The 17,407-nt window shown below is 36.5% G+C and overlaps 1 protein-coding gene across 1 annotated transcript in view; it reads left to right on the top strand.

The window, feature by feature from the left end:
- LOC128581091 (protocadherin-15-like) overlaps positions 1-17,407 on the top strand; it is a 724,065-nt gene that overhangs the window by 537,876 nt on the left and 168,782 nt on the right. The window contains exons 20-21 of the mRNA XM_053583500.1: positions 14,296-14,601; positions 16,825-17,049. Of these exons, the coding sequence (XP_053439475.1) occupies positions 14,296-14,601; positions 16,825-17,049 (531 nt within the window). The remainder of the gene's footprint in view (positions 1-14,295; positions 14,602-16,824; positions 17,050-17,407) is intronic.

Raw genomic sequence — 17,407 nt, forward strand, 5'->3', positions numbered from 1 at the left:
TTTTTTTTAATCTACGTGCAGTCAGCAAAATAAATAAAAGCAGGCAGTATTTCTTTGGCTTGTTTTCTCACTATTTAGTTTATGATACCTCCGAAGAATTAGTTCATGGGGATTTCTGAAACCCAGGACTGGAAATATTCCCTATGTGTGTCGTAATTCACAAGGTGGATATGTAGCAAATAGAGCTTCTTTCTCACTGTCTTATTTCTTCCGTCTGAACATTTTTATGTGGAGCTCCTCTGAGCCGCAGTCTTTCCTAATGGTTTTATGACTTCTCAGTATCGTACTCATCCAAGTCCGCACAGACAGGTTTCTGTCAAAAGCAATCAGTCTTTATGAAAGCAGCAGGAGTGATGTTTCCTCTGGGCCAACCAAATCAAAGTGGGTCGCACTTGTCATGGAGACAGCGCCTTCAGTCTCCATTCAGATTCCTCAGACTTTATGTTTGAAATAGGTCAGTCATTTTCTTCTTCATTATCTGCAAAGATTCTTGATAGACAGATTATAGTGTTTCAGTTTCTCAGAGTAATATGCTTTAAAAAAAAAATACAGGCCTATTTCAGAGATATTGTGGTTTCTGTTCCAGGCCACCATGATAAAGCAAATATTGCAATAAAGCCAGTCACGTAAGTTTTTCGTTTTCCAATGTACATAAATATTATGTTTGTACTATACTGTAGTCTATTAAGTGTGTAGTGGTATTATGTCTTTTAAAAAGTACATATGTTAATTAAAATTATTTTATTGCTAAAAAATGTTAATGACCATCTGAACTTTCAGTGCGTTGTAATCTTTCTGCTGGTAGAAGGTCTTACCCTCACGGCTGCTGGTTGTCAGGGTGATGTTTCCTGGAAATTGAGGTAACTTTGGCTAGTTCTTAAGATGCCAGTGAAGTTTGTGGTATAAATTGGCTCTTCCTTTCACAAAAGAGTTTTCTGCAGGGTGTGATAGCGATTCATAGCATTTAACTCACAGTAGAATTTCTTTCAAAGTTGGAATTAAACCAACCTTTCAAACCCTTCCTCTACTTTATCAACTACGTTTATACAATAATAAATCTTTTGTATTCATTTCAACAATGTTCACAGCATCTTCACTGGTAGATTCCATCTTGGGAAACCACTTTCTTTGCTCATCCTTAAGAAGTAACTCTTCATCTGATAAAGTTCTGTAATGAGATTGCAGCCATGAAGCCACATCTACTTTGGAAAATATGTAGTTTAGTGTAGCTACTTTCTTTTCTTCTTCTTCTTCTTCTTCTTCTTTTTTTTTTGGAGACAGAGTCTTACTATGTCACCTTCGGTAGAGTGCTGTGGTGTCACAGCTCACAGCAACCTCCAGCTCTTAGGCTTAGGCGATTCTTTTGCCTCAGCCTCCCAAGGAGCTGGGACCACAGGCACCTGCCACCATGCCAGGCTATTTTTTGTTGTTGTTGCAGTTTGACCGGGGCCGGGTTTGAACCCGCCACCCTTGGTGTATGGGGCCGGCGCTCCACTCACTGAGCCACAGGAACCGTCCTAGTGTAGCTACTTTCAAAAATTCTCTTTACAAGATCTTTTGGGTAACTTGCTGCCACTTCTCCATCAGTGCTTGTGGCCTCACCTTGCACTTTTATGTTATCGAGGTGGCTTCTTTCTACAAACCTCACGAAGCAACCCCTGCTAGCTTTCAACTTTACCTACTTCACAGCCTTCATTGAATTAAAGAGAGTGAGGATCTTGCTCTGAATTAGGCTTCAGTTTACAGAAAAGCTGTGGCCACTAAAACTTTCTTCCTATCAGCAATAAGGCTGTTCCACTTTTTTTTATCATCTATGGAATCACCAGAGTAGCACTTTTAATTTCCTTTAAGAACTTTCCCTGTGCATTCACAACTTGGTTAACCATTTGGTGCAAGAGGCCTATCAATTTGCATGTTTTAGCTTTTGACATGCCTTCATCATGAATTATCATTTCCACCTTTTAGTTTCAAATGAGAAGCCTGTAACTTGCCATTATAGGGTTATTAATTGGCTTAATTTCAATATTTTTGCATTTTAGAGAATAGGAAGGCCCGAGGAGAGGAAGGCAGACTGGGGAATGGCCAGCTGGTGGGATAGTCAGAAAACACACAACACTTATGAAGTACATTGTCTCTATGGGTGTGGTCCATGACATCCTAAAATAATCACAATAGTAACATCAGAGATTACTGATCACCATAACAGATATAATGACCATGGAAAACCTTGAAATATTATGGGAATTCCCAAAATGTGACACAGAGACATGGAGATCACGTGTTGTTGCAAAAGTGACACCAACAGATTTGCCTGACTCACGGTGGCTATAAACCTTCAGTTTGTAAAAAACAGAATAACTGTGAAGCAAAATACAATGAAGCGTGAGTAAAAACAGTGGTGTTCTAGTAAACTTAACAATTTCCATCTTTTTTTTTTATTTGAAGGCGCTTAGGAAATTTCACCTCAAGATATGACTCCTTGGGTATAGAGAATATTTTTAAATGCAGGCCCCTTACGATCAACAAAACTCTGGAAGAGGCTTCCCCTCTATCTGCTCAACCTTTGATCAAAACACCAAAAAGGACAATTGACTTCCCTTCATCGCCCTGTTATCTTAATATATTGCAGGAAAGAAGATCAAGGACACAAGTAGACTTTGGCTCAAATCATTTGAAACGAAATACCTCTCAGGTTTTGCTAGTTAATCTGTTTCCCCCCATCCATTCATCTTCCCTGACAACTGTTTATTGCCCCCAAGCAAAATTACCTAGACTCATTTTCCTCTGCCCTCTAAAAGTTGTGCATAAAAATATCTGAACTTCAGGCAGCACCTGTGGCTCAAAGAAGTAGGGCACCGGCCCCATATACTGGAGGTGGCGGGTGGGACCTCTGGCACATGGGACCGGTGCCCTACTCACTGAGCCACAGGCACCGCCCATATATATATATTTTAAACTTCATTTGGCTACTAAGTAATCACTGTGTTTCTCCCCATGAGCTAGGTATTGGTAAATAAACCTTTCTCTTATTAATCTGCCGGAATTTTGAGCTGACCTATGAGAGAACTTTCAGGGAAAGGACAAGTTTCCCCTCCTGACCCCTACATACTCCAGATACCAGTTATATTATACCCTGTCACTTAATTCTACTAACTAGATTGCTTCTGTGGGACAGTTACACTCCATACACACAACACGGTATAGAACAAATTCTGTTATTCTAAGCAAAAATTCTTGGTTGGCCAATTGATATTAAAATGTTTCTCTATTAGGTACTGACAATTAAAAAATAATGTATGTCCAAATGAAATTACTCTCCACTTTTTAATCCCTAACCTAGTTTATTTTCTCTAATTTAACCAGAGAAAATGTAATGTCAAGAAAATATGTCTTTAATAAATCTGCAACTTTAAAAAAGTTATGTATATATTCAATATTGCCATGAGCAGCAGTATCTTTTACCAAAATTAAAGGAAACAAACGGACAACACTGTGCATAAGTCCAGGTGCATAGTCAGTATTCTGAAATACTTACCTACTTTCACAAGCACTAGAACACAGGAATGTGCTGTGGAAGTATGTGGGAAGGAAGGCCGCTGAAAACGAAAGAGCATCGCAGAAACTGCATCTGTTATTTCTGAGTCAAAATGCAATTGCACGTGTTGTACATCCTAGCTCTTTTTGTCTATGCATAGAGTCTTGGGGGTTAATAGGAAAAGATAAATTGTTATTTCCAATAAATTCTATTTCCCCAATTTAAATGACTGTATAGAAAATGACAGTAGAAAATGTGATCTTAGTTACTTCAGAGAATTATTGTCACAGGAGTGAAGATAGAACATACTTTTCTAAATCAACCTGTTTAGAGATATCCCTGGTAAAGTAATGAAACATAGCTGAAAATTACGATCTTACGACTTAGCTCAAGGAATGAGTGATGGCAAAATAAAACGAAGGGATCAGAATCTGTATCCTGCTCTATTCCGGTGACTTTATCAAGTTAGAGAAAAAGGTACGACGGTGACAATGAGTATAAAATGGATAAAGTCCTTTTAATTTTATGGTGGTTGTTTGGGAAACAACGTGAATTTATAAGTGGAATTATTGAGAGGATTGGGGAATTGGGAGATATTTTTCTCTCATTAAATGAAGAGTGGCCAAAGGCACTTTTATTTCTCTTGTTAGAGATTCACAGCTGTTAATCTAATAATTGAATATTCCCCAGAAAATTTAATTATGGAGAATGTCACAGAGAATCCAACCTGGCTGCCATGTTCTTTCCAGGTTCCAGTCACAGAGAATACAACCCAGCTGTCACATTCTTTTCAGTCTTTCTAGCACTGATAGATGCCAATAATACATGAAACAACATGATAGAACCACAAGCTCTGTGACGGGCAGAAGGCAAATACCTATAGCATAGGCCTCCTTAACTCTTTAGGGAAATGTATGGTCATGTTTATATTTAACAGAAAAGAATACTGGAGAAGGAAATTAGGCTCTGCGCATGTAGCTCAGTGTTAGGGGCCCAGCCACATACACCGGGGCTGGCAGGTTCAAACCTGGCCTGGGCCTGCTAAACAACAATGACAACTACAACAAAAAAAATAGCCAGGCATTGTGTTGGGCTCCTGTAGTCCCAGCTACTTGGGAGACTGAGGCAAGAGAATTGCTTAAGCCCAAGAGTTGGAGGTTGCTATGAGCTGTGACACATGGCACTCTCCTGAGGGTGACATAGTAAGACTCTGTATCCAAAAATAAAAAAGGAAAATAAAACTTGGGATTAGTATATTGAATCATAAAGACATCTTAAATGACCATAGAGACCAATTTAAAACTTTTTTAAAGATGAAAACAATACTTTGTTTCAGAATATGATGTAGAAAGTAAGCACAAAATAGAGACACTTAAGCCAAGCAGATTATCATGGTAAATGCAAATTTGTGGCAGCATTATTCTTCTCTTCCTTCAGTATGTAAAACGCGGTAAGTATCAATATAACGCCAGAAACGCCGAGTTACGCTACATCAGTGATTTTTAACTGATGTGTCCCAGCACACTGATGTGCTGATCATTTCCAATGATCATTAATTAAATTATTTTCTAAAGATGTTGAAAGCAAGTAAGTAAATTATTTCTTTTTACTATTTTTGGATCAACATAATTTAAGTGTGCTGCAAAAGTTTAACTGGAGGTTCAAGTGTGTGTGTCATGAGATACAAAAGGTTGAAAAACACTGTTCTGGGTAATAGGATGGGCAATTACCTTAAAAAGTGATATCACTTAGGGAGTGTTGAAGGATTCATGTCCCAGGTGAAAATGCTTATGCTATATTAGAAGGTTACAGAGGCTTCCATTGTAGGCGTCCTCAAACTGTTTAAACAGGGGGCCAGTTCACTGTCCCTCAGACTGTTGGAGGGCCGGACTATAGTTTATAAAAAAAAAACTATGAACGAATTCCTATGCACATTGCACATATCTTATTTTGAAGTAAAAAAAATGGGAACAAATACAATCACACCGCCTCATGTGGCCGGCGGTTTGAGGACCCCTGACTAGAGCATGCATTCTCAATGGGAACGTATCGTCCATCCTGAAAGTGATAAACGTTAGTTCTTCAGAGGCAAACACATCTTACTCTTCTTATGTATAAGCACAAATACTTATATATTCACATAAACAGATACACAGTATATGTGGTAATAATTATTCTCCAGAGGTTCAATTTGGAAGTAAAAAAGTCTAAAAAGACTCTCTGAGAAGATGATAATGAAAAAGTCTTTTGAGCAACACGTGAGTAGAGTATTGAAAAATTAAATTACTATACTGAGTTTTATAAGAAATAGGTATGTGTACTACAATTATTATTATTATTATTTTTTTTTTTGTAGAGACAGAGTCTCACTTTATGGCCCTCGGTAGAGTGCCGTGGCCTCACACAGCTCACAGCAACCTCCAACTCCTGGGCTTCAGCGATTCTCTTGCGCCTCCCGAGTAGCTGGGACTACAGGCGCCCACAATTATTTTTAAACTGAACCAGAAATAGATGTCCTTAATGGATTTTAGGGTACAAAATGAAATGTAAACAAGCAATAGACCATAACAGAAGGACAATTATTTTTTTTGCAGTTTTTGTCCGGGGCTGGGTTTGAACCATCCACCTCTGGCATATGGGGCTGGCACCCCACTCCCTTGAGCCATGGGCACCGCCCAGAAGGACAATTTTTTTTGTGTGTGTGTGTGGGGGGGTTTTTTTGGCCGGGGCTAGGTTTGAACCTACCACCTCCGGCACATGGGACCGGCACCCTACTCCTTGAGCCACAGGCGCCACCCCAGAAGGACAAATTTTAAGCACAGTAATTGTTGGTGTGTTTGCTCACTCAGTTTTCACCTAGAAAACGAAATGTCTTTTCATTGCACATCTTATCTAATAAACAATAAACATGCCTGCTTTTAAGAAAAGACTAAAACCCTAATTGACATTTTGTGTTTCCTCCTGTATTGGGTGGTTGAGGTGGGAAAGACACGGAACTACATACTGGAAATAGTTTCAGAAGAAATTTTTGCAGAAACTTCGGCTCAGCTAATGCCTGTGAACGTGAAGAACATTGTGTGGTAAGAACAAGCCCTTAAAAACTCTTAATTTCATAGGGCTGTAACAGAAGAAAAAAGTAATAAGGCACTTGGTAAAGAATGTACGATGCGTTTCAGAGGCATAAAGACGAGCCTTGTCATTCCACTGCTTCTGAGAGAGGTATTACTTGGGCTGAGGAATAATCAGGTTGGGAAGGAAGAGGAGGACTTTTTGACTGAATAAAGAAGGCACAAGAGAGCAGGGTAGTTTGGCAAAATGCATGTAGGTTTCGGGCTTAGAGCGCTTTTGTCCACAAAGGAAAAGACGGGACTGAGGAAGTTAAAGAAGCATTGATAGAAGTCAGAAGAGGGGAGTGAACAAACATTTGCACATGTGACTTTCCATCATCACATGAAAACATATACACACAAGCAATCTGAGAGCAGAATTCTCAAATATTAAGCAACGTGGGAAAAGTCTTCTAAGGGGGAATGAGGAGAACAGGGGAATGAGTCTTCTAAGATTTTCCTCTCCCTTTTCAGAAGAGTAAGGAATAGTTGAGAGAGGGGAATGACAGCCTTATTACAGAACCGTGTAAATGCATTTAAGGAATATGAAACACTATTTTCTTGCATGAATATTCATCTGCCAACCCTTTTCCTAAAGCAGTGGTTCTCAACCTTCCTACTGCTGCAATGTATTTTCATTGTTAAAAAGCGGTCATGACCCACAGGTTGAGAACCGCTGTCCGAAACCATTGAAATTCTAACCTCTGAGTGTTTACCATTACGTGACAACTGAACATGTTAGTGCACGGTGCATGGTTTCTGCCCACTGCTCACTTGTGGCAAGGACTTGTTGAATTTGATACCCTCAATTTGTTTGCATTACATGTCACCCAACTTTAGGGAGGTAGTTTTTCCCTTGACTTGAGGCCTCACTTCCCACTTCCCTCTCACCAAACAACTCACGGATTCTTTTCTGTCATGGTGCTTTCTTCCGTTAGGTAAGAGATTGATGAACTGTGGCTTTTTAGGCCTGATGTTTCATTGCACATCTCCCATATATGGAGGGTAGTTTGTGCTGAGTGAAAGAGGAATCAGAAGGCTGGATGAGCAGAACTGAAGGCAGGTTTTAAAGAGGTGAGCTGTATTTAAAAAAACAAGTAAGAAGAAGAAGACGAAAGAAACATGTTAGGAAAGGTGAGGAGAGCACGGTAGTTTTTAAGGAATACTAAGGTAGTAGACTGCATAACTGTTTGCATTTCTTGCTGCCCCACTGTGTGAGCGGTTGCTGTTTCCCACCCCATGGCATCAGTCTGGTGGGAGTGCACATGATGGGTCTCACTTGCGAGCAGAAACATTAGGAGCTGCAGGTTTCACATCTTGTCACTTATTTTTCCTGTGTCACGAGCATCATGTTCCAATAGAGGCAGCTCCTTTAGTCTCCTTTCTGAGTCAGATAATACAAAGGAAAGCCACAGTCAATTAGGGATGGCTGCTACCTACATGGGAAATAAATATCAGTGGTGACAAACCACTAAAATTTGGGAGTTGCTTGGAATCAGACTGACACAATAAATAAACTACTTTGACTAAACGTTAAGAGTCTGTGTCAGAGTGTAAGTTGAGGGAGATAAGTGCAAAAAGATAGGTTTCAGCAAGGCCACTCAGAGCCTTGGATACTAGAATAAAATGTAATTTATTGTGTAACTTGGAGTAATTGCTTTGGCTATTGGTAGATTCAGCAAAACTTTCAAGTGAGTTATGTTTGGTTAAAGTGATGTCCTTGACAAAGCATTTATTCAGCAAATAGTCATTGAGCACCTATGAGGAATAGACACTGGCAAGTCAATTATGAGCAATGCATTGTTCATGTCCTCAAGTAGCTTGACCTATAGTGTAGGAGACAAGACGACAAGCAGCCAATTGCAATGTTTCAGAGCTGAGTAAATGCAGGACAACAGGGAGTTTCAGCAGAAGGTCTGCTGTCCAGCCTTGGAGGAACCAGCGAAGGCGTCTCACAGAAATATCTAATGCGCCATAGACAGTTTAACTGAGGGTCCTCTGTGGTAGAATGGAAAGAATTTAAGAGCCCTAAAAAAGACATAGCTTTGGAGAAAAATACAGGCAGCTGTCAAACCTTTTATGTGTGTAAATACGATTTACTGATTTCTCTGGACAGGATTTATCTTTTAAGATTTGAAAGGACAGCCTGCAGTAGTTACAAGTAAGGGAATATTTAGTGTGAAATAATTCTTATGTCACTTTCAGCTATCATTACGATGATTTCAAGAGCCTCACAATTTATGAGCAGGTCATCATCCATTGACATACATATTTGTTTTTCAAACCATGACGAAATGACTTTAAAATGCAACTGAAAGTCATCATTTCTTCTCTTCTCCTTTCAAATGAAATGCATTTTTGGAACTGATATTTTCTTAAGCCAAACACAGCAAACATAGATCAGTGTGGCAGTATCTATAAAATCATCAGACATACTTTTTCATCAAAATTCCCCTGTCATCTGTTTAATGTAATACCATCTGAATTTACGCATCAAAGGCCTTTCCATCTTCATTTTTGTCTATTGTAATTATTAAAGCACTCTTTCTACTGATCAGGTAAGCTTTTTTATATTTTATTTGTTGCATTAAAAATACTATATGATACACCGATGGATGATGACCTGATTATAAAATGTGAGGCTCTGAAAATCATCGCAATGAGCTGCAGGTATTATATTTAAAAGGATTTGGATTCTATCTGCTCCATTCTTGATCTTCTTTTCTATAATATATGGAGACAACATGGAAGGGATGGTACGGCGATTGTTCCTTTTGGTGAGTCTGTTTGGTTTTATGCAGAGAGGAAACCCTCTTTTAAGGCCTATTGAATTCTAAGAGCCTTTTTACTCAAAATACTATTTATACCAAGGAGTCATATTTTAGGGCAAAATTTCCTGAGTTCCTTCAGAGCAATAAACTCATTCAAGGTTGTATAATCAGTGTGGGGAGGATCTGGCTTTAACCTACAACTTGAGTCCTTAAGAAATCACTAGTTGAAATATGGGTTTTCTAGATTTCTACTAATTGAATATTTGATTGAGCGTTCTGAAGTTTAACAAAAAAGAATTCACTACTGTTATGTTTTTAGTGATTTCAGTTCAAGTACGCTTGTTACCTTCTGGCCAGTAAATCTAATTGCCGTTGTTCAATAATAAACCGGTGTCATTTGTGTGACGATAGGAAAGATTCACCTGCATTTTGAGTTATTAAATTGTTTCTCTCCTTTTACATAATAATCATGGCCCTTGAAATGCTTCAAATTCTTTAAAGAAATAAAGAAAACAACTATCGTGTATCTTTTTGAAGTTTATAGATAACAATTTCAAAAAAAGTACTTTGACATGATTAGAGATGTACCAGCTGTTGGGATACAGGGTTCTGTTTCCCAAACCCAGCTGCCCTGGTTTGTTTCCTCAGTGGAATTAGCAAGTTTAATGGAGGCAGCACAAACAGAAAGCTGAAGTGACTAGAAACTGAAAGCAAAATAGTAACAGGGCAGGCAGCATGAATAGAAAGCAAAATAAATTCACACAGGCTGTAGCATGACATAGAGAAAGTTTGTTAAGTAAGCACAGTGCACTTCCAGAGAGGGGGAGCCACCTGCACAAGGCAGTGGAAAGGTCAATAAATATTGTCTTTCTCTGTCTTTGAAATTGGTTGTATAACTTCCTTATTATTATTATTATTATTAGTAGTAGTAGTAGTAGTAGTAGTTTTGGCTGGGGTCTGGGGCTGGGTTTGACCCCACCACCCCTGGTATATGGGGCCAGTGCCCTACTCCTTGAGCCACAGGTGCCACCTGGTTATATAGCTTTCTCTTTGGTCTCTCTGCATCTGCTGGCACTGTTGTCCTTTTTAATTAGTCATTGATAACCTTGGTTACCTCATAGCCATACTCCTCTCCTTTTCTCAATATGTTCCAATATATTTCCAATAGATTCCACCCACAGAGGCATGTTCTTAGTCCTACAGATTAGGAGACCACAGTTTAGGAATCCCAGAAATAAGCTTCCACTTTTATTGATGACAAGGATTGTATAGTAGACCTCTTTCAAAAGATAATAGACAAAAAAAAAGAGATAATTAATTCAGTGTTTATGAAATATATTTCCTTATTCTTATTTTGAAGTGGCAAGCTATAAAATGGTGTTAAACAACAGTGCAAAAATTCTTTTTCCGTAAATGCTCATGTGTATCTTCTGCCTTCCTTCTTAAGTGATTACTTACTTGTCTTTAATATACTCTACCTTTTAGTGATTAATGTTTGCTAATTCTGTCCAGTGGGGTCTTTATATGACTATGGCCTATTCAGCCAATTTCCCAGCATCATCCATTCACAAATTAGTAGCTACAAATTAGGCCCCACAGTAAGGTGTGCAGTATAAAAACATGTTAAGTGTGAACAGATGATTATGAAGTTGCAGCTCTTACTGTTTATTGCTTTGATGTGGTATAAAGGGAGAATAGATGTGTGATTTTTCTTATTAACAATTTTAATTAACTTTTAATTGGTGTCTAGGAAGATGAATGTTTTTATTACAGCATCACACACTGAACTGCTTGACTAGATATTAAACATCGATGCAAATTCTTGACAGCACTGCTGTTAATATGAGATTCTATGTTTGGTAATCTTGTCTAACTTCTATTTACTCATCTATAGTAGTAAATAAGTGAAACTGCCTTGTTTAGCCAGCCCAGGTCCTTTAACTTACATGCTTATTTATGCTCCCCAATTAATGAGGAAATAGAAAAAAAAAAGTAGAACACATTTTATGTTCTACTTTTAAAAATATCTACACTAGAAATATCTGAGTCACACTAAAAACTTTAGAGTAGTTTCCTGGTGGATATTAAAGTCTCATTTCATAAGCATGAAATACACTTGTTTTCATAGTAACTAGACATTCAGTGAATTCTGTGGTAGGGAGTTGGGTCAAAGTATGTGCTTGTATGTGTGTATACTTAACATGTTACTGACATTTTATATTAATTGAAACTGATTTGTAAAAAAAATATGATACCCTATTGCTGCAGAAACCCCATCTAACATTTTTGCTTCCACTCTACCTGCTGAATATCTGTTTGGACATTTTCTCTCAACACACCATTCTATCATAAAATCACTACGTATTTTCAAAAGGTATGATTAATGGTAAGGACATTGACTTGAGAATGCTGTCCTGAGTTGTCTAGGTGAGCTTAGTATAATTATACAAGACCTTGAATATGGACAAGGACGGATGGCTAAGAATTGTATCAAAAGATAAGACGTAAGAAGAAGGAAGAGGAATTTAAAAAATGTGAGAGACTTGACCATCATTTCTGGCTATAAAAATGGAGAGACTGTGCCATAAGCCAGGGGAGATGGGTGGTCTCTAGAAGCTGGGTTTGGTCATTATAAGTTAACCATTAGGAAGTGGAAATCTCAGTCCTGCAACCTGAAGCAACTTGAATTCTGTCCATAACTTAAATGGACAAAGAAATTGTTTCCTCTTAGAGCTTCCAGAAGGGAATGCATTTCTGCCCATCCCTTGATTTAAGCCTGGTGATACCATCTTTTACTGACCTACAGGGCTCTTATACAATACATTTGTATAAGCTGCCAAATTTGTGGTAATTTGTTCTGGTGCCAAGAGAAAACTAATGTAGATATATCTAACACATCCTAATGGTGATATCTATTAAGCAGCAGGATGAATGTAGAGCAATATATCATAACATCTTCCTCCTCACACCCACATACACTCAACCACACATACAATAAATTATTCAAATTGAACCATTGTATCAATTCTATTAAATTGAATCTAAATTATATGGATGAATAAAAAACAACTTGGTCAAGAGTCATTTAAATTCCTAAAGGCATAAATTATTGATTTTCATAATCTTAACGTATCCTACAGGCAGGAAAAGTGACTAAAAATTTCCAAGGGTTGGTATTACAAAATAAGGTCTATTTATATTATATCATTGGTTTAAATTTTTTCTATTTACTTGATCAATGATTTCTGCCAAAAAAATAAAGTTCACAGTTTTGTGGGGGGGGATGCAGGTGACAATGTTCTTTGTATTTGTTTTTTCCACTCAGATGACAAAATCGACTAATTTTTCATTAATTGTAAGGCAAATTTTAGGTAAAGAATAATAGTAGAAGAAAATATATCAAATGAAACTCTTCAACTCTTTTGCAGTACTTTCCCTCTTTAGACATTCCTGTGATTCTTCTTCTATATTTTCTCAGGAATAAACATCAAGAGATGTTAAACTCCCCAGGGCATTTGTGTTTTGATGAATCAAACAGACAAATCCTGTTGAAATGTTTGGCATTATGACACGCATGAGGAGCACAGTTAGACACATGATTATTACATCTTGGACTTTGTCATTTCAAACAAGACACAAGCATCCTGCAAACCCACCCCACATACTTCACCAGTGTTTGCAAAGTGAGATATGTAGCTGCATATGTGCTGTAAAATAGATCATACTGCATTTCAGGTTTCGTGGATATCAAGTTTTTATGGTGCCTCTGGCTCACGAGGCAGCCAAGTGTCTTGTTTTCCTTAATTTCCTTATTGATAGAATAGTTATATAACATTTTACAGTTCCTAAGGTTTGATCCTGTTTTTGAAAAGAACAATAACATAGAACTTTCAAACACAAAATATACAGTACTAAATAGAGTCATAATTTATATGATAACTGGGTTTTAGGTAAGGTTAATTCTCAACATTCTATTTAGATGAATATTTATTAATATCTAAATGAAATGAAAATTTATTCATTTCATTTGATGCAAAGTGATCTTGCATGATTTAAAAAGTCCCATAAATATAGATCCATTATTATATAATGAATTCTCAGTTTTTATTGGAGGCTTGTATTCTAATATTAAATAAGAGCCTTTGCAGGGACTTTATAGTTTTAATACTTGTACTCCCATTTGGATTTGAAGACAGATTTGGTTTCAAATCTTAGTTCCATATATGTAATTTATCTAACATTCAGTAATTTCCAGAAGTATCTGTTAAGTAGTTTCATATGTGAAGTATTATGCTAAGAACTGGGACACAGAGGTAGCAAGATAATTAAATTCTGTAAGCCAGAGTTTTCTCATTTGTAAAATGGTGCCAATGATGTTTACTCATAAGTCATAAGCATATCATGAGGTTTAAATAAGGTACTATTTGTGAATACTATTTTATAACAAATGTTATATGTTATAAATAAGAAATATTGTTGAGCATATATAAAAATGAAAATGATTATATAATGTACTTTAATAAAAGTTATGGAATCCTAAATTGTCACGTACCAAATGGTTTGATTACTTAAAAACAACTATTTTTCTTACTTCACTCAAAAACCTAATAAAGTTATAAGAGTTTGTATCATAATATGATTGCTATTGCTAATTACATTTTATATTTATGTTATACTAATTTTCTCTGAAGAATATTAACTAAATTTTAGTTTTTTATGTTTTAGATTATGAATCACATTGTCATTATCTTTTTATTTTTCTCCTCAGAGAACAAAAGGATATTTAAATAGAAAAACGTCAAAACTAATTAACTGACCCCTTCCTTTAATAGCAGCATACCAAAACTTATTATGTGAATTCTATTGTTTTCATTATATTTAGGCAACAGACCCTGATGCTGGGATAAATGGCCAAGTGTACTACAGTTTGGGCAACTTCAATAACCTTTTTCGCATCACCTCTAATGGAAGCATTTACACAGCAGTGAAGCTTAACAGAGAAGTCAGAGACTACTATGAACTTGTTGTTGTGGCAACAGATGGAGCAGTGCACCCTCGTCATTCAACTCTCACACTGGCCATCAAGGTTTTGGATATTGATGATAATAGTCCCGTGTTCACCAATTCAACATACACTGTTGTAGTGGAAGAGAATCTTCCGGCTGGGACCACCTTCCTTCAAATAGAGGTGTGTGGAAAAAGCATTCATGTAATGATTTCTACATTATAAGACTTGGTATGAGTCCAAGTGTGCCAAATTCAGCAAACAAAAATATGATATAGCAAGCTAAATTTAAATCCTCCTACATATATAAACAATAAATAAATTGTTATTGTCAATATGTCTCAAATATTGCATGTTATATTTTATGTGGCACCTATACTTTAGGGATATGGAAAAACTTATAGGGATAAAGGTTAATCTGGAAGAAATAAAATAATACTTTCAAATAGTTTTTTTTTAATTTATAAACGTAATGCTGTATGTTTATTACAACAGTTGACAATACAATCGTGCATATGTTTGCTCACATACGTAGGGATTTCCCTTATGTTATACAGATACTGTACCCATTACTCTGTAGTTTTTATATATTCAAAACATAATAGGCATCTTATAAGAGTTTAAGTTTCCTTTTTAATGGCATCTCCATGTACAAGTAACTTTTATTGAATTTTCAACTATAAATTACCTGAAAGTCTGGAAATTTTGATTCAGTACATCAGGTTGACCCATAAATCTGATTTTTTTTAGTAACTGCTCCATTAAATCTGACTCAGATTGTATGAGGTCTATTTTGAAACAAAAAAATTGTAGTTGTTTCTCCACTTGCAGTCCACACCTTGAATTTTGTTAGTATTCCTTCCAAAATAGAGCTAAAAACATAATTTCTTAGGCAATAAACATTAATAAATCTATATAAGGCAAAAACGTGTACCAATCAGGAAGAGGAGCAAGATCAATCGATGTATTCCTTCAATCAGTCCATTAATTCATTAGTTCATGTATTTAACACATGTGTCTTCTGTGTCTATTGTATACCAAATCCTTTGCTAGACTTTGCATAGGCGAAGGTGAACAAGACAATTTCCTCACCATCTTTGAGTTTTCAGTCTGGTTTAGCAATCAGACAAGTGAATTGGTAGTTAGAACATAGGTCCTCAGTACAAGAGGTCTGGGGTAACACAGGTGGAGCTCTTGAGTTAATCCTAGAGGAAGGAAAATGTTTGCTGTAGAAAGCTGTTTCAAAATTGGGAATTTAGGGCAAATAAGAGTTATTTAAGAAAAGAGAAAAGAAAGATTTCCAAAGCAATGAAAAAGCCTGCCTGAAATCCCAGGAGTGAGAAGAGGAGAAGGGAGAGAGACTAACAGGTTAGAAGGTACAGTGTTCTCACCTTGTTCAGGAGCATAGGGTTGACAGAAAATGGAGCAGAAAGCAAGATTTTAGACTGCAAATTACATAATAAAAATTATGCTTCAACTGTATCTGTCTGGTTGTAAAGTCAATTATTGATAGGGGGAATCAAGACTGAAGTTCATATAAGAGATATTTGTATTTGTCGATGTACATTCTTACATACCCTGAATGTTCTCAATTTTTATTTTTACTCTATTCCATTTTCTTAACCGAAGGTACATTTGCCAGTGTCTACACTACTGATTGACATAGCCATCCTGTAAGACTTCCATAAAAAAGCATCCTTTCAGCTAAAAGCTATCATTCCCCATTCAGAACACCCTTTAGATGACATACCACTATATACATATTTTTCCTGTTTTGGCATTTGTGTTTTATTTCTTCTTTTAGAGAATAACCTGGTGGGTGACAATTGTATTGTGCTTCATCTTGATGGCCTGTACATCTGCTTATGCATAATTACTTCTCATATTCTAGTGAAATGAAGGGAAGTACAATAGTGTAATATCTAAGAATTGCAGTATCAGTGTATTACAGAATCATAGTATCCCTGTTAGAAGAAACTGTCAGTTATATTTTCTTTGTTTTGTCATAGGTCTTTAGCTCTCTTATTATGTCTTTGGAAATCACTTGATATTAATTTAAAATATTCTTTTCACAATTATTAAATCAACAGGAAATAATAATTTATGACAATATTTCTTTCCCATGATAGGATTCATGAATTAATGATTTTTCACATAAAAAGACACAGTGATAACATCAACAATGACAAAATTTCATGACTCGATCTCTCCCTGGCTCTCTCTTTCCCTCCTTCTCTCTGCTAACATATTTAACAAAATGCTTTTTTAAAAAATAAAAATTGATGTCTTTTGACCATCATTCAATTCATGTTGTTCTAGGACTGGAACCTGACTGCTCTCCATACTGCATTTCTCCATTTTAGTAATCTCTCTGTTATAACCATTCTCCTGCTTAACTTGTTACAGGCCAAAGATGTTGACCTGGGAGCAAACGTTTCTTACCGGATAAGAAGCCCAGAAGTGAAGCACTTTTTTGCACTACATCCGTTTACGGGAGAACTATCCCTTTTAAGGAGTTTAGATTATGAGGCATTTCCAGACCAAGAAGCAACTATTACTTTTCTAGTGGAGGCCTTTGATATTTATGGAACGATGCCACCTGGTATTGCTACTGTCACAGTGATAGTAAAGGTAAGGAATATAGATGACTTCTGCTTACCCACCTGGATTTCTCTACATGCAGTTTTTATAACTTATATTATACCTGTAATATTTTTTGATAACAATTCGTAATACCACAGTCACCCCAGATCCAGAATATAGATTTTTTGAATGGGAATTATTTATGGAGACTTGACAAATAACAATATTTTTAACTATAAAAGATACATTTGAAATAGGCACTATATTTGAGTTCAAAGACCATGGTGTTTTGACTCTACCATGAGCACTGTGACTTCAATCAAGTCATAAATTCTATAGACTACAGTTTAGTTGCAACTCTATAGTTCCAGGAATTATAACATAATGCAAACCATTTGATTTAATT

The sequence above is a fragment of the Nycticebus coucang genome, chromosome 3 (genome assembly GCF_027406575.1).
Source record: "Nycticebus coucang isolate mNycCou1 chromosome 3, mNycCou1.pri, whole genome shotgun sequence".
NCBI lineage: Eukaryota > Metazoa > Chordata > Mammalia > Primates > Lorisidae > Nycticebus > Nycticebus coucang.